Genomic DNA, 22,459 nt, shown 5'->3' on the forward strand with positions numbered 1-22,459 from the left:
AAGGATGGATTCTCTCACCGTTGATAGGGAAAGTTGTTACATTTATACATAACTTCGTACGCAATACAGAGTCCCGTATCATTAAGCTATCGCACAGTGTAAAATTAAACAAAGCATACTTTATTGGAAGCTTACACAAAAAAAGTGCTCTAAATCTAACACACACACAGATACCAACAGCCATCTGGTTAAGCTCTTAACATAGCCCTCATTATTCTTACTCTGCTGTTCAAGGTAACATTCAGATATCAAAAATTGCTCTAAACTACACATGTATTCATTAGTACAGCTCTAAAACAATGAGGCTCCAGTATTCCTCTGATGGTTGCCCTTTTATCTTGTGCTATGTACTATCTCATGGACCTGTGGGGAGGATTGTTTACCGCTAGGCTGGCTTCTTACAAATTGCTATGTTAGCAATTAGTTTCGCTTAGCCTGTCGCTTAGGATGTCGGGAAATGCAGCCAATATGCCGGGGCCATTTTAGTTAACATTTCTGAGCTCCATTTTCTATATGGTCACTATATCTATTTCCAACTTATCAGGAGAGGTTAGGGGAGAATACTGATAAGTCTGCTTTAGAACAAGCACTTTTGGTACATGAAGAAACAAAAGGAAGAAGACTTTGTTCTCTTTAGAGCAGAGGGATTAAATGTGCAGGCTTTTGGTCATGTGGGTGTAGAACTGTGTTTCCTTTTAAAGGGGTGGGTATAACTGGAGGTTGTCATTATAAGGTAGTTACCAATGCACCCAATAGGAAATTCAGGAAAGCACTTGTATACTTAAAAGAATGATGAGAGTGTGGAACTTGTTGCTGAAAAGGGCGTGGTTGAAGTGATCAGCATACATGTACTTAAGGAGAAGCTAGACAAGTAAAAAGGAGAGGTGAGTCAACTTGCAAGATTATGTACATAGAATCAGGAGGAGGCAGTTCAGCCCCTCTGCACTGTCCTGCCATTCTATCAGATCATTGCTAATCTGTGGCTTAAGTCCATACGCGTGCCTTTGGCTCATACCTCTTATAGTTTTGCTTTAATAAACATTCCTTAACTGAGACATTTAACTTACCTTTTTGACAGTATTATTGGCTAGAACAGCATGTATTGTCCAGAGTATAGTTTAGGGTCAACTATATTGTAAGGTGGATCTGGAGTTGCATGTCAGAGTAAGAATCAAGATTTGTCGGAGTAGGATTCAAACTCCTGTCCCTGCAACAACAGCCTGAGGTTCTAAATTGGTAGTCATTAAATGAGTTGATGTTCTCCTTGTCTTCACTCTGAAGAAGGAGGATACAAAAACTGAATTCAGGCAGAGGAATTGGAGTTCTTGAGCAAGTTGATGTAGTGTATGAAATAATGGAGTTTTGGTGGACTTGAAATGGACAGATATCCAGGTCTGGGTGATTTACATCCCAGACTTATGTGGGAGATGAGGGAGGAAATTACAATCTCTGATCCAAGTTTCTAAATCGTTTCTGGCCACAGGGGAGCTGCCAATGTGGCGGACAGCTAATGTGGTTCTACTTTGCAAGAAGGATGGTAGAGAATTGACCAGGGAATTACAGACTACCAAGTCTGATGTCATTGGTAGGGAGAGTATTGGAGAAAGTTCTGAAAGATCTTTCAGGGATAGTAAAGTGGCTTTGTAGGAGGGAGGCAAAAAAACTCATCTTTTTTTTGAGCTGACCAAGTGCAATTGATTTTTTTATGGATTTCGCCAAAACCTTTCACAAATCCCCACATGGAAATCTGATGAAGAATGTGGGATCACGTGGGATCCAGAATAACTTGGCAAGTTGGGTTCAGAATTGGCTAGTGACCAGCCACAGAGTGGTGGTAGCTGACTAGTTTGTTTGTCTGGCTAAGGGCGTACCACAGGGGTTTGTACTGGTCCCTTCATTGCTTGTGATCAATGAAACAGATGGGAATATGGAGAGGTTGAGGGGAAAATGACTAAGCTTGTTGACTCTAAGATTATCTGGGTTATTAATTGTGAGGAAGTATTGAGTTACAGAAAACAGATGGATTTGTTGGATCAGCAGCAATGGAATTTCATCCTGATAAATGTGAGGTGATGCACCTCAGAAGAAGTGATAGTACAAGGGAGTACTCTGTGAATGGTAAGACTCTAGGAAGCTTGGAGAAACAGAGGGATCTTAGGGCTGAAGATGGCAGAGCAAATTATTGGGGAAGTAGTGAAGGCATAAATGGACACTTTTTATAGGTCTAGTCATAGATTATAAGAGCAGGGAGGTTATGTTAGAGCTGTACAGAACATCAACTCGGCCACAGCTAGAGTACTGTGTGCAGTTGTCGTCACCACACAGTAAGAGGAATGTGACTGCATAGAAGGGGGTGCAGAAAACATTCAGGATGTTGCCTGGGATGCATCACTTCAGCTAAGAAGAGAGACTGAATAAGCTCGGGTTATCCTCTTTGGAGGAGAGAAGGTTGAAGGGTGACCTTATTGACTTGTGTAAGATTATAAGGGACATAAACAGGGTGAATTGAAAGTAGCTGTTCCCTTTAGTTGAAGGTTCACCAACAAGGAGGTATAGTATTAAGTTGAAGGGCAGGAGGTTTCGATTGAATTTGCGGCAAGTGTTTTTTTTTCACCAGAGCATTGTGGGAAACTGGAATGCACTGCCGAGGAGATCGAGAGAGACAGGAAACTATGACCTTTTAAAAAGTGTATGCATGGGCAGTTGAAATGTCAGAACAATCAGGTTTGTGTGCCAAGTGCTGAAACGTGGGGTTAGTGTAGATCTGTCAGTGCAGATTCAGTGGGATGAAGGGTACCTTTAGTGCTGCATGGCTCTGACTGATTCTCACTATAGATGCATTTGTTTCAATGCTATTAGGAGAAAGTGAGGACTGCAGATGCTGGAGATCAGAGGTGAAAAAGTGCAGCGGGTCAGGCAGCATCCAAGGAGCAGAAGAATTGATGTTTTGGGCATGAGCCCTTCTTCAGGAATGAGAAAAGTGTGCCAAGCAGGCTAAGATAAAAGGTAGGGAGGAGGGACTTGGGGAGGGTCGTTGGAAATGCGATAGGTGGAAGGAGGTAAAGGTGGGGATGATAGGCCGGAGTGGGGGTGGGGCAGAGAGGTCAGGAAGAAGATTGCAGGTTAGGAACGTTTGAGGGTTGGGACTGAGACAAGGTGGGGGGGGGGGAAATGAGGAAACTGGAGAAATTTGAGTTCATCCCTTGTAGTTGGAGGGTTCCTAGGATGAAGATGAGGTGCTCTTCCTCCAGCCGTCGTGTTGCTATGGTCTGGCGATGGAGGAGTCCAAGGACCTGCATGTCCTTGGTGGAGTGGGAGGGGGAGTTGAAGTGTTGAGCCACGGGGTGATCGGGTTGGTTGGTCCGCGTGTCCCAGAGGTATTCTCTGAAATGTTCCGCAAGTAGGCGGCCTGCCTCCCCAATATAGAGGAGGCCACATCGGGTGCAGCGGATGCAGCAAATGATGTGTGTGGAAATGCAGGTGAATTTGTGGTGGATGTGGAAGCCTTGGTGGGAAGTAAGGTGGGGGAGGTGTGGGCGCAAGTTTTGCATTTCTTGCGGTTGCAGGGGAAAGGTGCTGGGAGTGGAGGTGGGGGGTGTCGACCTGACGAGGGAGTCACGGAGGGAGTGGTCTTCTCGGAATGCTGATGGGGAGGGGAGGGAAATATATCCCTGTAGTGGGGTCCGTTTGGAGGTGGTGGAAATGACGATGGATGATATGATATATATGGAGGTTGGTGGGATGGTAAGTGAGGACCAATGGGGTTCTGTCCTGGTGGCGATTGGAGGGGCGGGGCTCAAGTGTGGAGGAGCAGGAAGTGGAGGAGATGCGGTGGAGAGCATCGTCGATAAGGTCTGGGGGGAAATTGCGGTCTTTAAAGAAGGAGGCCATCTGGGTTGTTCGGTAATGGAACTGGTCCTCCTCTGCTCCCAGGAGGACCAGTTCCAATACCGAACAACCCAGATGGCCTCCTTCTTCAAAGACAGCAATCCCCCCCCCCCCCCGACATGATCGATGATGCTCTCCACTGCATCTCCTCCACTTGCTGCTCCTCCGCCTTTGAGCTCACCTTTACCTCTTTCCACCTATCTCATTTCCAATGCTCCCCTCCCCCCAAGTCCCTCCTCCCTACCTTTTATCTTAGTCTGCTTGGCATACTTTCCTCATTCCTGAAGAAGGGCTCATGCCCGAAACGTCGGTTCTCCTTTCAATGCTATTATAAATGTAACCTGCTCAGGACACTGTGAGAGGAGGCAGCAAACTGGAAAATCATGTAGGTAGAGGGGAGAAGATGCTAGCGACAAAATGTTTTGGAAGCATGACTCCTACAGCACATTTAGTCAGTAGCAGTGCTTAAGGATGCTGTGTTTCATGGGGCAGGTCAGGAGAGCTGTACTATTCGTTTGCACCAACCTGGAACTTCAAATTGGGGTGAGTGTGGCATTCTCAGTCATTGTGTTGGTGATCATCATTTATACTATTCCTCGTGGAGTAAGTTTTTAGTCCATTTTTCCATAATGCAATGGTTGCATTCTTGTGCAATCCTGCAATATAGAAAAATTGTGCTTTAGAAACAGCACTTGAAGAGTTGGCGCTGTATTTGCATTATAGTCAATACCATTTTAAAAGTTTGTGCTGTAGAAATGTCCCCAATTCTTCGATTGCATTACAGTGAATTTGCGTCGATGAAACATGTGTTTCAACAAGGATCTGTACTATATTACAGTTTGCAAGCATTTGAAGGAGCATTCTTTGCAAGTAGTGGGAACTCTTATTCTCTTATCTCGCTTTGCATCCTCTGGGAGAACAAAGTGTCTGGATTTACCAGGATGTCAGATTCACTATGGATCAGATGCTATCCACTTCATGGGATGAGGAGAAAGATGAATAGTCACCAGTTGGGCACATACAAAGGAGTTTGAGAGTTACAAGGAACTTCCTATTCCAAGTAATGCACCCTATTCCCCTACCAGATATCTGTATTCACAAGCAATCAGGAAAGGCCTGCAGCAAACAATGAGAAAAACCCACAACTAATCTCAAATATCCACCTTGTATCGCATGCAATGTGGATGCTCTTGGCATTCTTCCTGCCAAGTGCTCCTTCAGTGACTGAAATGTGCCTGTTGGCAAGTTGCTGACATTGGCTGGGTGAGACTGCAGATTCTTTTGGACCTTAGTGTTTCTGCTGGAGCAGTGTGATGTTAATAGGCCCCTTGTCCTGTAGTGGAAACTGAGACGCTGGTTAGCAGATGTGTTGATCTAGCAGTACTGAGCACTTCCAGGGCAAAGGATTGGCTTCAACGCATTTACTAATATTTTCCATTTAAAAAATAGGGTGCCTCAGTTTCTGTTCGTAGATCACTTTGTAGGAGGTGCTAAGTGGTTCTGTGAATGATCCTCCATGCTGCCAGACCGTCCCACATGTTTGCCAAGGCGCTGTACGTATTGGCATACTTTATGATCTCCTGTATTTCACCTCAACTCAGTTCCCTGCTGCAGAAACTCTGAAAGATGTAGAGGGTGGGTGGGAAAGGAAGCTGAAGATCAGCCACAAGCATTTTGAATGACAAAACAGATGTGTGATCTATAGTATTTTTTGTTTCTTGACATTTTTTAAAAAAAGCAGATAATGTGTATGAGAGGGGTACATGACAAGTAAACATTCTTGTTTCATATATGTTGCAGCTTTATTTTTGTTCTATCAATGTCATAAGCATGTATTAAACTTTGTCATGGACTAAATCAAGGATTTTTTGATGCCTTTTGGAAATTAGAAACACACGTTTCATTTCTTGGCTTGATCTCAACAAGGAAGAGCGGTAAATGGACTCCTGATTTTGTCTAGTTCACTACATGTCCAGAATAAGAGAGATTCTGAAGTTAATCAATTATTAAAACTTTCCATCATTGACTACTAAAATCTAGTTTCATCTTGTTACATTTACGCAAAGAAATTTTTTCAGAAGAGATGTTACGAATCCCCAGATCTGTTTCTGCACTCAATTTTACCTTGTAAATTGTCTCACCTTATTTCTCTAACTAAAACGTATCAATGCACAAATTAAATATCAACTGCTGGCCTGTTCTATGTCTTCTGATGTCATGAGGGGCATGGAAAGGGTAAAGTGGCAGTCTTTTTTCTGGGTTGGGGGAGACCAGAACTAGAGGGAATTGGTTTCAGGTGAGAGGGGAAAGATTTAAAAGGGACTAAAGGGGCAACTTTTTCCCTCCAGAGGGTGATGCATGTATGGAATGAGCTGCCAGAGGAAGTGTTGGAGGCTTGTACAATTGGAACATTTAAAAGGCATCTGAGTGGGTATATGAATAGGAAAGGTTTAGAGGATATGGGCCAAATGGTGGCAAATGGGACTAGATTATTTTAGGATATATGGTTGGCATAGGTGAGTTGGATCAAAGGTTATGCATCTGTATGACTATGTAAACATAGTATCATCTATGTTAATATTGAAACCCCACATCCAACTAAAACATTCCAAAAGCAAGGAACGGCTCTAACTCAAAGCTTTTTTTTTACTATCCACAGATACTGCTGAGTTTCTCCAACGTTGTTTGTTTCTTTCTTTCAGATTTCCAGCATCTGCATTTTACCTTCATTGTCCTAACAGCAGTATGGATAACCCCCAATGGGTACCTTTCTTCAGTTTCAAGCAGCCATTCACAACTACTACTATTTTTTTTTCCTCTCATCAGTTTCAGTTTTGTTGACCAACTGATTTACTTGTCACTTTGACTTTCCAATGTGGTTTGATAATGTACTCTGGATGAAGGCAGCACATTTAATCCAGTGTTTGTTCCTTGGTAAAAATCTCAATCCAGATATTCAAACAGATATTTGTTGTTTACAAATCCATGCTTGCTTTCCTAATTATTCTGTCTTTTGTCTAATTGATTGTTAATTTTGTCCCAAATTATCATTGCTGAAAGCTTTCATACTATCAAACTTGTTTCTGGTTTACAGGAAGTAAGTACTTGCCTGTACAAATGGAAGTAGGTATATAATATCTGGAGTGAGCTTAAAGTTCCCTATAACCTTAACTTTAATCTTTTTCTCTCTGTCCTCTATATACACAGGCATGCAGTAAACCTCCAGAGGCATTTGGCTTTGAGCAGGCAGTCAGGGAGTACACGCTCCAAAGTTTTGGTGAGATGGCAGATAATTTCAAGTCTGACTACTTCAACATGCCAGTACATGTGAGTATCTTTTGGGTCACTGCAATGCTTCTAGCATAATTCTGACAGTGGCAGCAAGGATCCCCAAGCAAGTGAGAATCAGTGGTGGGGGAGGGGAAGGAATCTGAGGGTGAGGGAATCTCTTAATTGTTAGAATTCATACATAGCCAGTAGGGAGGATGGTGATGGTTGTTGGAAGTTGGTCACCTCTGTGTCAGGACATCACTGCGGACATTTCTCAAGGTTGTGCTTTCACCCAGCTATTTGAAGCAGCCTCAACATTTACTTTTCCTCCATTATAATGACAGACTTAGGAATTTTAGCTGATGTTTAGACAATGTTCAACGCCATTCACGACTCTTCAGATGTCCATATGCAGTAAGACCTGGACAAGTTCAGGTTTGGGATAATAAACAGCAAGTATTTGTGCTACACACGTGCCAGGCAATAGCCATGAACGAAGAGAATCTATCCATTGTTCCACATCATTCAATGATGTAAGCCAGATACATAACTGAACCAGCCATGTAGGTATTGTGGCTATGTGAGTATGTCATAGGCAGGAGTTTCTGTGCCAAGTAACTTGCCTCCCCAAAATCTGGCCACCATTTACTAGACGGTAGTCACGTGCCTGAATGTGTACAGCTTCACATTGTTCAGATTTACTTGATTTGCATCCAACCCATCACCACCCCAAACACTTTCTCTGTCTTCTGTTGACACACAGTGGCTATAGATGTAATGTCTACAAGGTGCACTAGGACAACTCACCAAAGCTTCTTGGACTGTCATCCAATTTCATGACTTTACCAGCTGGAAGGAATAGGGAAACAGACATGTAGCAACTCCGATTCCTGCAAATTCCCCTCCAAGTCACTCCTCATCCTGAATTGGAACTGTTACTTGTATTTTTACAAACTGTGTACAGTTCTGATTTGGAGATGCTGGTGTTGGGCTGGGGTGTAACAAAGTTAAAAATCACACAACACCAGGTTATAGTCCAAAAGGTTTAATTGCAAGCACACTAGCTTTTGGAGTGCCGCTCCTTCAGGTGATTGTGGAGGACACAGTTGTAAGGCACAGAATTTATAGCAAAAGGTTACAGTGTGTTGTAACTGAAATTATACATTGAAAAATACCTCGATTGTTTGTTGAGTCTTTCATCTGTAACTCTCAAAGCTTTTGTGAAACTGGCAGGGTATTCGAACAGATGAAAGACTCAACAAACATTTGAGATTTTTTCAATGTATAATTTCAGTTACAACACACTGTAAATGTTTGCTATAAATTCTGTGCCTTACAACTGTGTCCTCCACAATCACCTGATTAAGGAGCGGCACTCCAAAAGCTAGTGTGCTTGCAATTAAACCTTTTTGGACTATAACCTGGTGTTGTGATTTTTAACTTTGTGTACAGTTCCTTCACTATCAGAGTCAGGATCTTCCTCTCTAATAGCACTGTGGATGTCCTTGACCTCTATGACTTCAGCAGTTCTAGACTTACCTCTATTGTCTTTTTGAGGGTAGTTGGGAATGGACAACAAATGCTGGCCTAACCACTTGCGTTTTAAGGTCATGTTGGGGTAAATAGCCTCCTGAATTAGTCACTTAAATTTTTACCCTTGCTTTCCTTTCCTTTCTAGTGTTTTACTCTGGACATCAACCAAACGTTATTTGTGATTCTGTTACAACGCAGGGTGAACCCTTCTGCTAATTAAACCAAAACTCAAAGCTGACCTCGCCTTGTAATCTGTTAAAGTATGAGTGACAGAGAACTACCCCAAATTTTGCCATTTAAAGATAAAAAAATTCTTTAACTCCAGAAGTGAACATTAAACAACAAGTGTTCACAACCCTAATTCACCTTTCTCTTAACTTTTCTTTAAACTACCTTTCACTCTGTGACAATATACGATCCAGTAAAGCCCTAATTAAATTTACAGCAGATCAATTTTCAAAACCAGCGAGCTGTGTCGATCCTGCTCTGTAGATCTCCCTGGCTTGTCTTCAGTCTTCTGTTGCACAGATTTTTCATATGAAAAAGAAAAGGTACCTTTTAGAGAGTGTGTTTTGAATAGCAGTTGTTCAGTGGCAGAAGGTGCTCTTTTTCTGGCTAACCTGCCAAAATGCCTGCTTTTGTACCTCAAAACATTGGATTGCCTTTTTGGTTCAATGCTGTCAAAACAGTTAAATTCAAATTTCATTAGATGTTAGTATCTTGGGGCATAATTTAAATTGATTAACTGAATTTGAATTGTTGTGAAAACAACCCAGTGTAGTTACAGCTCGAGTGTTACATTTTCAAATTGTCCAGGACACTCTGCCTGCTGTCAGTCACATGACAAGTGTGTGCCAGCTTTTCAACTTTCACTCTCTCTTAAAAGTACAGTGCGTGCCTTCAACTTCATAACAATTTTCTCCAGGAGTAGAACAGCCCTGAATCCATATGCTCCTGATGAGTGATATGAAACATGCTGCATTTTTTTGACTCCTGCACAGTTGAAAAATAAAAAAAATTAAGATGTTAAACTAACAACAAAACCTCTTTAATTCTCTAAGAATTAGTTTAGGAGCTAATGGACTGGAGAGGTTGCAGGTGGGAGAATGTTGATTGGGGTTAGGGACTAGGTGGAGGCTAGTAAAGAAGAGGCTGGTTGTGGTTGGGTGTAGGTGAGACCAGATGGGTTTAAAGATCCATTTGGGCAGGTGGGGGCCAGTGATATGGGCATGGGAAGGTGGGTAAGGGCAGTAAGGAAGTGGTGAGGAGGAATTTGAGGCCAGTGGGGCTGGGTATAAGAAAGGTAACACAAAAATTAAACTGAGTTGAAAATAGTGAATTTAAGCTGTAACTGTATAATAAATGAAATAGGACCAGGAACCAGTATTTATTGCTCATCTAAACTAGGATGCTGTGACTATTTGCAGACGCTTTTGAAGAGGAGTTTGAAGACTTAAACTTTTAGCTGCCAACTGGGGTTGAGCATTTTGCACTTGGAGACAAAAGATTAAAACATGATCGAAGCATTTTATCGTGTGGATTGCCTTTATTCAACTTCTTGCAGTAAACCTACTCTGCTCTGTGTGATGTTATTGAAAGATGACAATGATAGCTGACAATTATTACCTGTTTAGTATACTTTGAAAATGTATTTTTAATTTCTCCAGCATGTGGAGTAATTAACATGGTGCCATGAGCTCACATTTAGTATGATAGATTGCTATTGTTGCCATGCATTATTACACAACAAATCAAACAATAAAACCAAAGGACTACAGATGCTGAAAATCAGACTGGAATTACTGGAAAAACTCAACAAGTCTGGCAGCATTTGTGGCAAAGAAGCAGAGTCTATTCTTGTCCAGTACTGAAGAAAGGTCATCAACCAAAATGTTAACTCTGCTTTCTTGCCACAGGTGCTGCCAGACTTGTTGAGTTTTTCCAGCAATTCCTGTTTTGTTTGAAATTGAACAATTGATTATGTGCCCCTCTGACCTATGGCTGCATGTATGCAGAAAATAACAAAACATGGGATGTATGTTATATGTTCTGAGAGTGCAGAACCGATAGTACTCCATTAATTTGACTATGAGTAGTGAGTGGGAGAGCTAGTGGGGTATGTGTAGTGTTTTCATGTCTTGAAAAAGAAAATTCATTCGCTGGTTGACATGGCACAGGTCTGGCTTTGTGGTTGATGTGTAATTCAAGCAAATCTTGACAAAGTAATGGCCACAAATGAGGTTTTAAACAAAAAAGGCGTAAGCTTGAATCTAAAGGGTGCATTTGAAAGGGTGTTGTAGAGGTTTGGCTGCATATAAATATATTAGTCAACTGACTAGTGGTGAGTTTAGTCTGATGCTCACCATGCCTTGAGAAGACCTTCATGGTAACCTCAGGCTCTACAGGATTTGACTGCTGATATCGCAGATAAACTGTCCAGCTAACTTTCTTACCTTGCGTCCCCTGCCCCTAAAGAAACTAATAAAGATGGCAGGCAGGCAATGTGTTGCGACTGTAGTGTGTGGAGGTTCGTGGGTAGTAGTGTGATGCACAGCAACCTGTGATGTTACTATGGCTATTAGATGTGCATTTTGTTTTTTTAATGGAGAGGTTGAGACAGAGGTAGTGAGGGGGACTGTTCAAAGGCAATAAAGTAAATAACATGCGAGGCCTTGGGATTTTTTAAAAGTTGAAACAATAGAACCAATCTAAATGGGTGGGGCCTCCACCTGGATTTTTGGTTTTAATTTTCTGCAGTTGCTGAAGTCTTGAAGCTAGATGTGAAAACTGTTATTTCTGTCTGTTACAGCTAAAATCTGGGATTTTCTTCCTACTGCTAGAATTACATGTGAAACAATCTATCTTGCTGAATTTGCCTTTACCACGAGCACCTTAGTGCGCTGTTACTAAATTGGAGCAGTTATTTTGTAGTAGTTAATAAACTTATTATTTTGTTTAGCGTTTTGACAGAGTTATAGTTAAGCCAATTCCTTTAATTTTATATTGTCTGTATTTTAACTGGTAGTGTAAAAATTGTGTTTTGCTTAAAGTCGATTTACTTTGATTAACCGAATTGCATCTGGATGCAACCTCTTATACTTAACTGAGAAAAATGTAAAATAAGTAGTAGTTAGTCTCTGCTGTCGTCTTGGTATATTTTTGAGAGATTTGGTTCAGTCCATAGTAAAGCACATCTGGAGTGTCTGCTGCTCAAAGCATCTCTGCTCAGTGCTGAGCTGGTGTCAGAGTGCTGACCCTTGAGATGAATCATGGAGGGGCAATATCACGCAAGAAGCACTACTTATTTGACTTGTGGTCAAGGACAGACGAGTATGAATGTGATTGATGCAAATTTAGTGATCCAAAAATGTTGGAGCCTGAGCTCTTTTAATTGTCCAAGGTGCAAGATTTCATCCACACAAGTTGTGAACAGGGACTTGCCCCAGTACTGATTTGCCTATGGCAGTCTACTAGATGCAGTTTTGTAACCTAAGAATGATCAATTTATCCCACTCCTATTGGTCAACCTTCTATCACTCCCAGTACCGTGTGCTCTTATCTTGTGTTTTTATATGTGACACCTTGTTTCAAATCCCTTTTGGACGGCCAAAAACAGATAATCATACCAGTATGTTCAGATCCATCACATTATTGTCTACACTTGTCATTCTCAACACCAGCATCTATGCACCATCGCTCCTTTCAATTCCTTTCCTAATATCAACCACTTTGATCACTAATTGCCCCTCTGCCCCTCCACTCCTATATTAGTTTTGGGTCAACACTAAGTACTGGTTGTCTGTCTTGCTCTGGCAGATGGTCCCAACAGAATTGGTGGAGAAGGAGTTCTGGCGACTTGTGAGCAGCATTGAGGAGGATGTTATTGTGGAGTATGGTGCTGACATTACCTCAAAGGAATTTGGTAGTGGATTCCCGGTCAGAGAGACCAAAAGAAGGCTCATGCCTGAAGAAGAGGTAAGGGCTTATTGTTTTGTTTTTTATCCTCTTCACCACATAGAAGTGTTTGGTGTTGATCTTGGTTGCCTGAGACTTAAACTGTGGCACTCTGGCATGTTGAGCTGAATTTTGCTGATTATTAAAAACAGAGTCATGAGCTACTTTCATGTGATAGTATACCTTGTAGCTGAATTTTGCAGGAGACTGCCACAGTTGGATCAACTCTATTTATTTGTTGTTCAAGCTACTGGATATTTGCTGGGTGAGCTCCAGAGGCTGGAGCTGTAGGCCATGTGACCCATTACTGCATGACCAGTGGAGGTGCAGCTAAGGCCCAAGCATGAAGAGTAGCAGGGAAGCCACAGTATCAGCTGAGAACTCCTAAGGCCCGTGATGATTGGAAACGTGTATCTCTGGGTATTTGCACAAAGGAGCACGAGAAAATAGCAGTCTTTGTGATTCTGGCAAAGTTGCATTGCGACAGTAATCCCTTTTTAATTAAGTTAGTTAGCTTGCTGAGCTTCCATCAACAGATATGTAGACCCAGTGTACAAACTGCTGCAAAGAAGACCTGCACTCCAAACCCCCCCCCAAACAGACCAGACTGCAAAAAAACCAAAAGGACAGAACAACAACGCTTCACGGAAATCGCGCCGATGATGTTACCCAACATGGTAACAAAGTGTTTGCATGATAACCCAGCAGCTTGGCGGGCTAAGCACTTCCTCCACAGTCCAATGTGCAGATCTTCGCGGAACCCATTTTTAATTATCTGCCATTGCTGATAGTGCACAGTAGTGAGACAAACCTAGTTGTGTAAAAAAAGCATAAAATAGGAGGAACCATATTGAGGAGCTGGTCTGATGTATTCTGCAATTATCATGGTATCACCCAGCCAACAATGCACTCACCCCCCAGCCCCTCCAAAGCTGCTTATGAGCAGCAGTGAAAATTTGAGCCTTCTGTTTTTGATTGCAGCTGGTGCAATATTAAATGAGCCCCTTAAAAACTTGCATGTGACAGCAGCATTCCTTTTTGTTCTAGTTTGTGTAGACTGATTTCTTTGGTATGCAATCCCTGTGTGGGCCAGGTGAAACATGCAAACCTTCAAGTATGTTTGCATCAGGTTTGAGGAACAAAGAACTCTTCTCATTTTACTTGAGCACTGTCAGTCCTGTCTCCCTGTGCGTCTCAAATGAGATAAAGTGGAATTTAACTTGTGAAAGCTTGTGGAAGTCAGTGAAAACTGTCTTGTCGTGGAAATTGTTGTCCTTGACACCTCTCTGTCTGCCTCACCCACCTTTGCATTACCCCTCTTGCACTCATTTTCTAATTTACTATTCCCTACTTGTATTTCACTGTCTGGTTTCTTCATCTTTTCTCAGGAATATGCTAGTTCTGGTTGGAATCTGAACAATATGCCAATTCTGGAGCAGTCGGTATTGACTCATATCAACGCGGACATCTCTGGAATGAAAATTCCTTGGCTTTATGTGGGGATGTGCTTCTCTTCCTTTTGTTGGCACATTGAAGACCACTGGAGCTACTCCATCAACTACCTCCACTGGTTTGTAATTGAAATGGTCTTTTCTTGTCTAAGTCAGAGCATAAATCGGACAATTTATTGAACAGCTCCGCATTATCAGATTTGAATACATTCTGTGTTTCTTGGAATAGTGCAAAGACATTAATTAACAGTAAAAACAGCTTAACATACAAACGTGACCAGTTATTTTCCATTTGCGATTGTTTCCCTTCAGTGAACTGTGCAGTACTAACCAGGATATCCAAATTAGCTTCAAGTGAGCGAAATACTGCCTTGTCAGTTTGGTGGCATTGAAGCAGGGAGTCTCTGCATTTCAGTGTGAATTTCAATTTCAATTGCTGTCACATCTTTAGTTTTGCTCCTCAGTTTGATATTGTTTGGAATGGCCTTTGTGTGATTGAAGAATTTTGTTTGCGATCAGGTTAAGTTTGGTTTTGTAGGAAGCTTGGTGCGCCACCATACTACACCCACAGGACCTTTGTGGATACTGAGTGGAGGGTGCTCATACTGGAAACTGCCCTCTTTCTGGTATATGGGCTTTCTTAGCATGATTGTGCCAACACAATCCAGTTGAGTGGTCAGCGTTCCATTATGTTGATTGTAGTGAAAAAGCTTTGATGAACCCTGAGTTTACTCATTTGCCGGTTACTCCTCAGCCGAAGTTTTCCAAGCAAATAGAACAGTTTCACTGCTGTCATCTAAGCCGTCAAGAAAATAATTTTTCAGTAGGTTAAAGGGAATGTAAAATAATTACTCCTTAATGTTTTCACCCAAGGTGAATGGTTTTCATTCAACACTGTCAGCAGATCTGTTTAATGACCTGACAGAGGTTTATAAAATCTTGAGGGGCATGGATAGGATCAATGGACAAAGTCTCTTCCTGGGGTGGGGGCGTAGAGGACTAGAGGGCATAGTCTTAGGGCAAGAGAGGAAAGATATAAAAGAGACTGAAGAGGCAGTTTTTTCAGAGGGTGGTATGTATGGAATGAGCTGCCAGAGGAAGTGGTGGAGGATAGTATGATTGCAACATTTAGAAGGCATCTGGATGGGTACATGAGTAGGAAGCGTTTGGAGGGATATGGGCCAAGGGCTGGCGAGTAGGACTAGATTGGGTTGGGATATCAGGATGACATGGACAAGTTGAACTGAAGGGTCTCTTTCTGTGCTGTAGATCTGTAAGACTCTCTCTGACTCTGGGAAAAAGTTTTCCGCTTCCATGTATTTGCAGCACAGAGAGGTATGACTGTGGTAGAATTGTACAGTACCAAAAGAGTCCTCTTTGCTGGCTCTTTGAAAGAGCAATCAATTTGATCACTACCTTATTATTTTTCTGTAACCATAATTTTCTTTCTTTCCAAATATTTATCTAGCTTCCTATTTGAAGTTACTTTTCAGACTGGATTCTAGGTCCTCAACTCCCCTTTGTTTCTTTTGCTCCTGGCCTGAAGTCTCTTGTGAAAATATTTTGCATCTTTTTTGCAAATGTATCCAAACTTCTCATATTTCAAATTTATCCATTAAATTGCTTTCCAACTGTTTCTGGTCTGATCATGCTGCATAACTAACTGTTTATCCCTTGGATGATTCTCTTAACTTTCCTGTGTACCATCTGAACATTGTCTTTCCTAAATTGTGATGCATGGAATTGGACACAGACTGCTGCTGAGATCAGACCAAGGTTTTTGTCGAAGCACCTTTTTTTTTTGGCCTCTGTTTTTAGCAGTCTTGATAATTTGTCTCCCTTTGAAAGATGTGTACATTCTTCCCAGGTCTCTTTCTTTTCTGCACTCCATTAAACATTGTATGCTAGATTTTATCTTTCACCGCTGGGAGGATAGAAAGGACTTATTCTGATTATTAGACAAGTCTGAAATGTGTTGTGATCTAATGCTGAGTGTAACCATGCTTTCTTACTGAACAAGTTGATTAAACAAAGTTACTTGCCAGATAAGATGCTGTGCAGCACTCTACTTTTTCTTTTGTAGAGATATTGTCCCTGCCAGAACTGTCACCTGTCTTTTCAAGTTTCTTCATGGTGTGAAACATGAACAGTGAGTTTGTATTGCTTCACTACCTTTTGACAGGGGGGAGCCAAAAACATGGTATGGGGTGCCAGGTTATGCTGCTGAACAACTCGAACAGGTAATGAGGAAGCTGGCTCCAGAACTGTTCCATTCTCAGCCAGATCTGCTGCACCAGTTGGTGACCATCATGAATCCCAATATTCTTATGGAACATGGAGTCCCGGTATGTTTGTTCTTCCTTTTTCTGATCTTGTTTATCAAGCTTGCATCTGATTTGTTGAGAAGCTGTTTGTCACCGGAAGAAATTAATTGAGTCACTTGCTTACAGGCTGCAGTAGTAGTTCTTAAAACAAAATAAACTGATATTTATGCATTCTGAAATTATTTTAAAATTCTTATTAGTCATGCCAGTGAAATCTCCAAAGTATTACCTGAATGAATATAGTGAAATGTTTCCTATTTAGTAATAGTAGTATTGTTATTCATTATGTTGTAAATGAAATTGTTTCTTTTAACATCTCTTATACTCATCGAGTCCATTCAAAAAGAATTTCACATTGCAAAGTTTTAGAGAACCCTTGGGCATTCTAACAATTTGATCATTATGAGATGGAACAGTGAAAATTAGCAAGTATCTAAGCCAAATTTCTCTGACCTTGCCAAATATGAACAAATATATTTTTTAGGAAGACCCATTGGATTGTACTTGAGAAACCTTTTTAGGTTACCCTATTGGCTCATTGAAGACAATTTCCAACTGAATCAATGCAGAACTGATGGTGTCTGTTTGTGCTTACTTTTGTGCTTTATCTGTAGTTAAGGAGATTGGAATTACTCCTTTCTACTGAGATTATCTCCTCATTCTTTATATTTCATTCTTAGGTGTTCCGAACAAATCAGTGTGCTGGTGAGTTTGTGGTTACTTTCCCAAGAGCCTATCATAGTGGATTCAACCAGGGTTACAACTTTGCTGAAGCAGTGAACTTCTGTACTGCAGACTGGGTAAGTTGCTCACTTTCTAAAGGATGTTTTAATAAGTCAGTACTTCAGCTGTATGCCAATGTATTTCAGAAATATTGACAGTATTTATTACAGATAGTTATTTGGCAAAACAGAACTTGAGTATTACTGAGGATTTTTTATTTTTGAAACTTTTTTGTCCTGCATTCATCATGACAATTTTCAAGAGTGTGAATGTGAAAATAAGTTTACTCTGCATAAAAGGATCAGCGTGTGAGAAATCAGCACTTTCCTCTTTTACTCTATGCAAGTTGTTTTTCCTTTATGAATTGTGCTGATTGAAAAACTTTGACAAAATTAGGCTTTTTCTCAGTGCCATGACTTATTGTGGTAGTGCACTGGAAGTCTGGCACCATGATTCCCAGAGTCAGTGTAACTGTGAAAAGGTTTCATTTATCTATCCAATTTACCTAACTGACAAACATTGGTGAAATTTTTATGCTACCAGGTTTGGATACTTGTTAGAAGAAAATCTATTTAATATCTTTAACCAATGGTAACAGAGTAATAAATTACCAACTTAAAACACTAACTTAATTTTCATAACTTGCCCCCCACCACTGTTTTGACTCATGCTCTGTTGTGCACACAGATTAATGCTAATCTGGAGTACAGGATTCTGAGAATGGTTTCAATTCACTGCCTTCCAGCTTCCTTCAGTTCTTTGCTGATGACGCAGGTTGTCTCCACCAGGGTTCAATCTTTTACTCATTGAGAATTAATCCCTTGAATACCATGGAAAACTTTCTTCTTCCTTTGCCAGGAGTATGAATAGAACCAAAAAAGTCAAAGAATTGGTGATGCCAGAAATCAGAAACAAGATCAGAAGTTGCTGGACAAACTCAGCAGATCATGCAGCATTGGTGGAGAGGAAACAAAATTAACATTTTGGGTCCAGTGACCCCCCTCCAGAATTGTGAAGTGATACATTTCAGTGTGTAAGACAAAAGCAAAGTGTTATTTCCATGGTTATATGAAGTGATGCAGAGTGGAAAATTATGCCGCTGGAAAAGCACAGCAGGTCAGGCAGCATCCAAGGAACAGGAGAATCGTTATTTTGGGCATTAGCCCTTCATCAGGAATGTGGGGTGTGGTGGGGGGAGGGATGGACAGCGAAATAGGAGTTGGGGGAAGGTAGCTGGGAAGGTGATAGGTAGATGCAGTTGGGGGGTTGATGATGACAGGAGGGGAGGGTAGAGTGGTTAGGTGGAAAGGAAGATGAACAGTTCAAGAGGCTGGTTCTGAGTTGGTGGGTTGGATCTGGGGTTGGGGGGGGGGGTGGGGGAGGAGGGGAAATGAGGAAATTGATTTCACCAGTGTTGATGCCATGTAGTTAGAGGGTCCCAAGGTGAAAGAAGAGGCGTTCTTCCTCCAAGCATCGGGTGGCTTGAGTTTGGTGATGCAGAAGACCCAGGACTTGTGTGTCCTTGGTGGAGTGGGAGGGGGAGTTGAGTTAGTTGGCCACAGGGTGATGGGGTTGTTTGGTGGTGTGTCCCAGGCTTGTTCCCTGAAATGTTTCTCAAATTGGCATCTTGTATCCCCAACGTGGAGGAGACCACATCGAGAGCAATGGACACAGTAAATGTGGTATTTGGATGTGCAGGAATATCTCTGCTGGATGTGGAAGGATCTTTGGGGTGCAGGTTTTATGGAGGTGAGGGTGGTGGGGGAGTTTGGGTGCAGGTTTTACACCTCTTGTGACGGCAAGGGAAAGTGTTGGGAGTGGAGGGCGGGTTGGAGGGGGGTGTGGACCTAATGAGGAAGTCATGGAGGGAATAGTCTGCGGAATACTGATGGGGTGGGGAGGGAAATATATTTCTGATTGTAGGGTGGCAGAAATGTCGGTGGATAATGTGCTATATCTGGAGATTAATATGGCGAAAGATGAGGACTGGGGGAGTTCTATCCTTGTTGCGATTGGAGGAGTGGGGTTCAAGGGCAGAGGTGCGAGAAGTGGAGAAGACCACATGCGAGGTGGACTTGTGGTCCTTGAAATAGGAGGCCATCTGGGATGACCTGGAGTGGAATTGCTCCTCCTGGGAGCAGATATGGTGGAGGTTAAGGAATTGTAGGAGTAAGGGATAGTGTGTTTACAGGAGAGGGGTGGTGGGGGTGGGAGGAGAAAGTCAGTGGTCCAGGTGAAAGTCAGTGAGTTTGAAGTAGATACCTGTGTTGAGTTGGTCGCCAGAGGGTGGAGACAGAGGCCTAGGAAAGGGAAGGAGGTGTCTGAGATAGTCCAGGTGAATTTGAAGTCCGGTATGCAGTAATGCAGTTTGGTCAGAAGAACATTAAAAGACAAAAATGAAATGGGCAGTACAATTCTGATATAGGTGCAGGAACAGAGCTGTATATGTACACAGATCATTGAAGGTACAGCAAGAAGGTGATGTTGAATTTCTATAAGAAACTGTTAGACCTCACCTGGAGTATTATGCATAGTTTTGGCTTTTATATTACAAAAAGGATGTGAACCCACTGGAGAGCCAAGAAGTGATTTAGGAGAATGGTTCCAGAAATGAGAAACTTCAGTCATGAGGATAGACTAAATGAGTTTGAGCTGTTCTCCTTGGAGATGATAAGGCTAAGAGGAGATCTAATCAAGGTTTTCACAATCATGAGCAGGCTAGATACAACACATGAAGAAACTGTTTGTTTCCATTTGTAAAAGCTCAAAAATAGATTTAAAATGATTTGCAAAAGGCACAGGGCTGATATGAGAAAAAAAAATCACTCCGCAAGTTAAGCAATGGAATGCACTGCCTGCAAATAGTGGATGCAGGTTTAATTAAGGCATTTAGTAGTTATTTGGGATAATCATGGTGTGCAAGAATTGGGATAAAGCAGGAGATTGGCACAAGGAAATGATACTTATTGCAAGAGAATGCAGGCATAATGGCTGCCTCCTGTAAGACTTGTGCATTTCTTTCACTAAACTAGCTGGTTTCATTAGACAGCCTGGTAATAACCCATTTCCCTCTGTACTGGTACACGTCTGATCTGGTGTGACCAGTTCCCTATACATAGTCTTCTACGCAACTGATGCATCAGAGTCTCCAGCCATGTTCCGGTTCCAAAACTCCAACTTGTGTACCCAGGAGCCCATCCTGCAGCTGTTTATCTGGAACCCAGTATGTACATGACTTCAAACTAGCTATTTCTCAGAAAAAGAGTAAAGTCCATGTATACTTAAACTAAGTACCTAAGTTTAACTGAAGATCGGAAATGTTGACCAAACCTCCTCCCTAATCGGCTGCTTTCCCTGTATTTGTGATATCACTTGTATTGATCCTGGTGCCGGTCCTCCTCTTAATCCATGCCTTATTTGCTCTCCTGCTCTGAGGGTCCTCACATGCAGAGCAGTATACTGATACTGACTTCTAGTTCTGCAATGGAAAAAAAAATTAGAGGGAACATTTTTGATGCTTACCCCTCGCTCTGAGGATTTTGTCTTGCTGTAAACCTTTCATCAGTACCAAATTCTCACTCTGATCCAGTTTCACTCTTGTTCTCCTTGTCCAGTAAAGTCATTCTAACCCTGACCATGCGATGGTAATATGACTGCGTGTCTGGGAGAAATGATTGAAATCTCTTCTTGGAGGTGGTCATTGCCTGATTTTCTTTATCTGAAGGTTAAAATGATACTGGATATTATGGAATCATCAGAGAATGTCTCTACTTCTGACCTTATGATGGTCATTAAAACAACTAAAGATGGTTTGGCCCAGGGCAGTACCTATGGAGTTCTTTGCCCTGGGGCTGAGATGATGCTGCTGCAACAAATAGAACTATACCCCTTTGTGCTAGATATGACTCTAAGTACTTTGAGATAGTGAGGTCTGCAGATGCTGGAAAGTTGATATAATGTGGAGCTGGAAAGAGCACAGTAGGTCAAGCAGCATCAGAGGAGCAGGAGAGTTGATGTTTAGCAGATAACTCCTTTCAGGAGTTTCGCTGACTTGAGTTTGACTGACTCCTTAATGCCAACATTTTTTGAATGCTGCTTTGATGCCACTGTCACTTCTCCAATTCACATTTTCTTTGTCTGACCTCATGCTGTGATGAAAGCGATATTTCAGATAGACAGTGGTGAAGAAGGCACGCTTGCCTTCATTGGTCAGAGCTTTGAGTATAGGAGCTGGGACATAATGTTGCAGCTGTACAACATATTGGTTAGGCCTCTTTTGGAATACTGTGTACAGTTCTGATCTCCCTGCTATAGGAAGGATGTTGTTTAACTTGAGAGATTGCAGAAAAAAATTACATGGGTGTTACAGGAGTTGGAGGGTTTGAGCTATAGGGAGAGGCTAGAACTTTTTATCTCTGGAGCATTGGAGGTTGAGGGGTGACCATATCGAGTTTTGTAATATTATGAAGTGCATGGATAAGGTGAAGAGCCAGAGTCCAAAACAAGAAGACATAGGTTTTAGGTGAGAGGGAAAAGATTCAAAAGGGACCTGGTGTGCAATTTTTTCATGCAGAGGCTGGTGTGCGCATGGAATGAGTTGCCAGAGGAACTGATAGAGGCTGGTACAGTCACAGCATTTAAAAGGCATCTGGTTGGGTCTATGAGCAGGAAGGGTTTAGATGAATGTGGGCCAAATGCTGGCACGTGGGACTAGATTAATTTAGGATATCTGGTCAGTGTTGAAGAGTCTCTGTGTTAATGACTCTGAGAGTAGCTTGATGGGATAAGTTGAGTTGGTTTTAATTTGTCCTGCCCACAAAAAGTGGCAAACATGATTTAAAAAAAAATTGCAACATTTGTTTTGTCAGTCCCAGTGCTGTAACTGCACAGATATAGCTTGGTTTGTGAATTGGTAGATGTAAAATCTATAGAAGGAGAGAAAGCAACACAAAGTTACTGGTAGAAGTAGTTTGTAGGGCCCCAACAGTACTTTATGATGGGACAGAGAAGACAATTGGGCCTTTTAACAAAGGCAACATATTAATCGGTGACTTTAAATTGTGGATTGAGGTAGGTTGGCAGAGGAAACCATGAGGAAGAATTCATGGAGTGCATTTGGTGCAATTTCTAAGAACAACTTGTTGTGGATCTAGTTCGTGTTTCAGGCCATTTTGGTCCTGGTGGTGTCTAGCATAGTTCTTTTTGACCCAACGCCCTGTCTCAATATTGAATACCAAGTATAATGGTCAGTGTTCAAACATGTGGAGCTGGAAAACCACAGTATTTTTAGGAAAGATGTGGAAGCTTTGGAGAGGG

The 22,459-nt window shown here is 41.8% G+C and overlaps 1 protein-coding gene across 2 annotated transcripts in view; it reads left to right on the forward strand.

The window, feature by feature from the left end:
- The window catches only part of kdm5a (lysine demethylase 5A), a 216,135-nt gene that overhangs the window by 79,097 nt on the left and 114,579 nt on the right, over positions 1-22,459 (forward strand). For both annotated transcript variants that reach the window (XM_060840034.1, XM_060840036.1), the window contains 5 exons: positions 7,096-7,215; positions 12,508-12,666; positions 14,034-14,215; positions 16,279-16,441; positions 17,101-17,220. In XM_060840034.1, the coding sequence (XP_060696017.1) occupies positions 7,096-7,215; positions 12,508-12,666; positions 14,034-14,215; positions 16,279-16,441; positions 17,101-17,220 (744 nt within the window). The remainder of the gene's footprint in view (positions 1-7,095; positions 7,216-12,507; positions 12,667-14,033; positions 14,216-16,278; positions 16,442-17,100; positions 17,221-22,459) is intronic.

Source organism: Hemiscyllium ocellatum, chromosome 19 (assembly GCF_020745735.1).
Source record: "Hemiscyllium ocellatum isolate sHemOce1 chromosome 19, sHemOce1.pat.X.cur, whole genome shotgun sequence".
Taxonomy (NCBI): Eukaryota; Metazoa; Chordata; class Chondrichthyes; order Orectolobiformes; family Hemiscylliidae; genus Hemiscyllium; species Hemiscyllium ocellatum.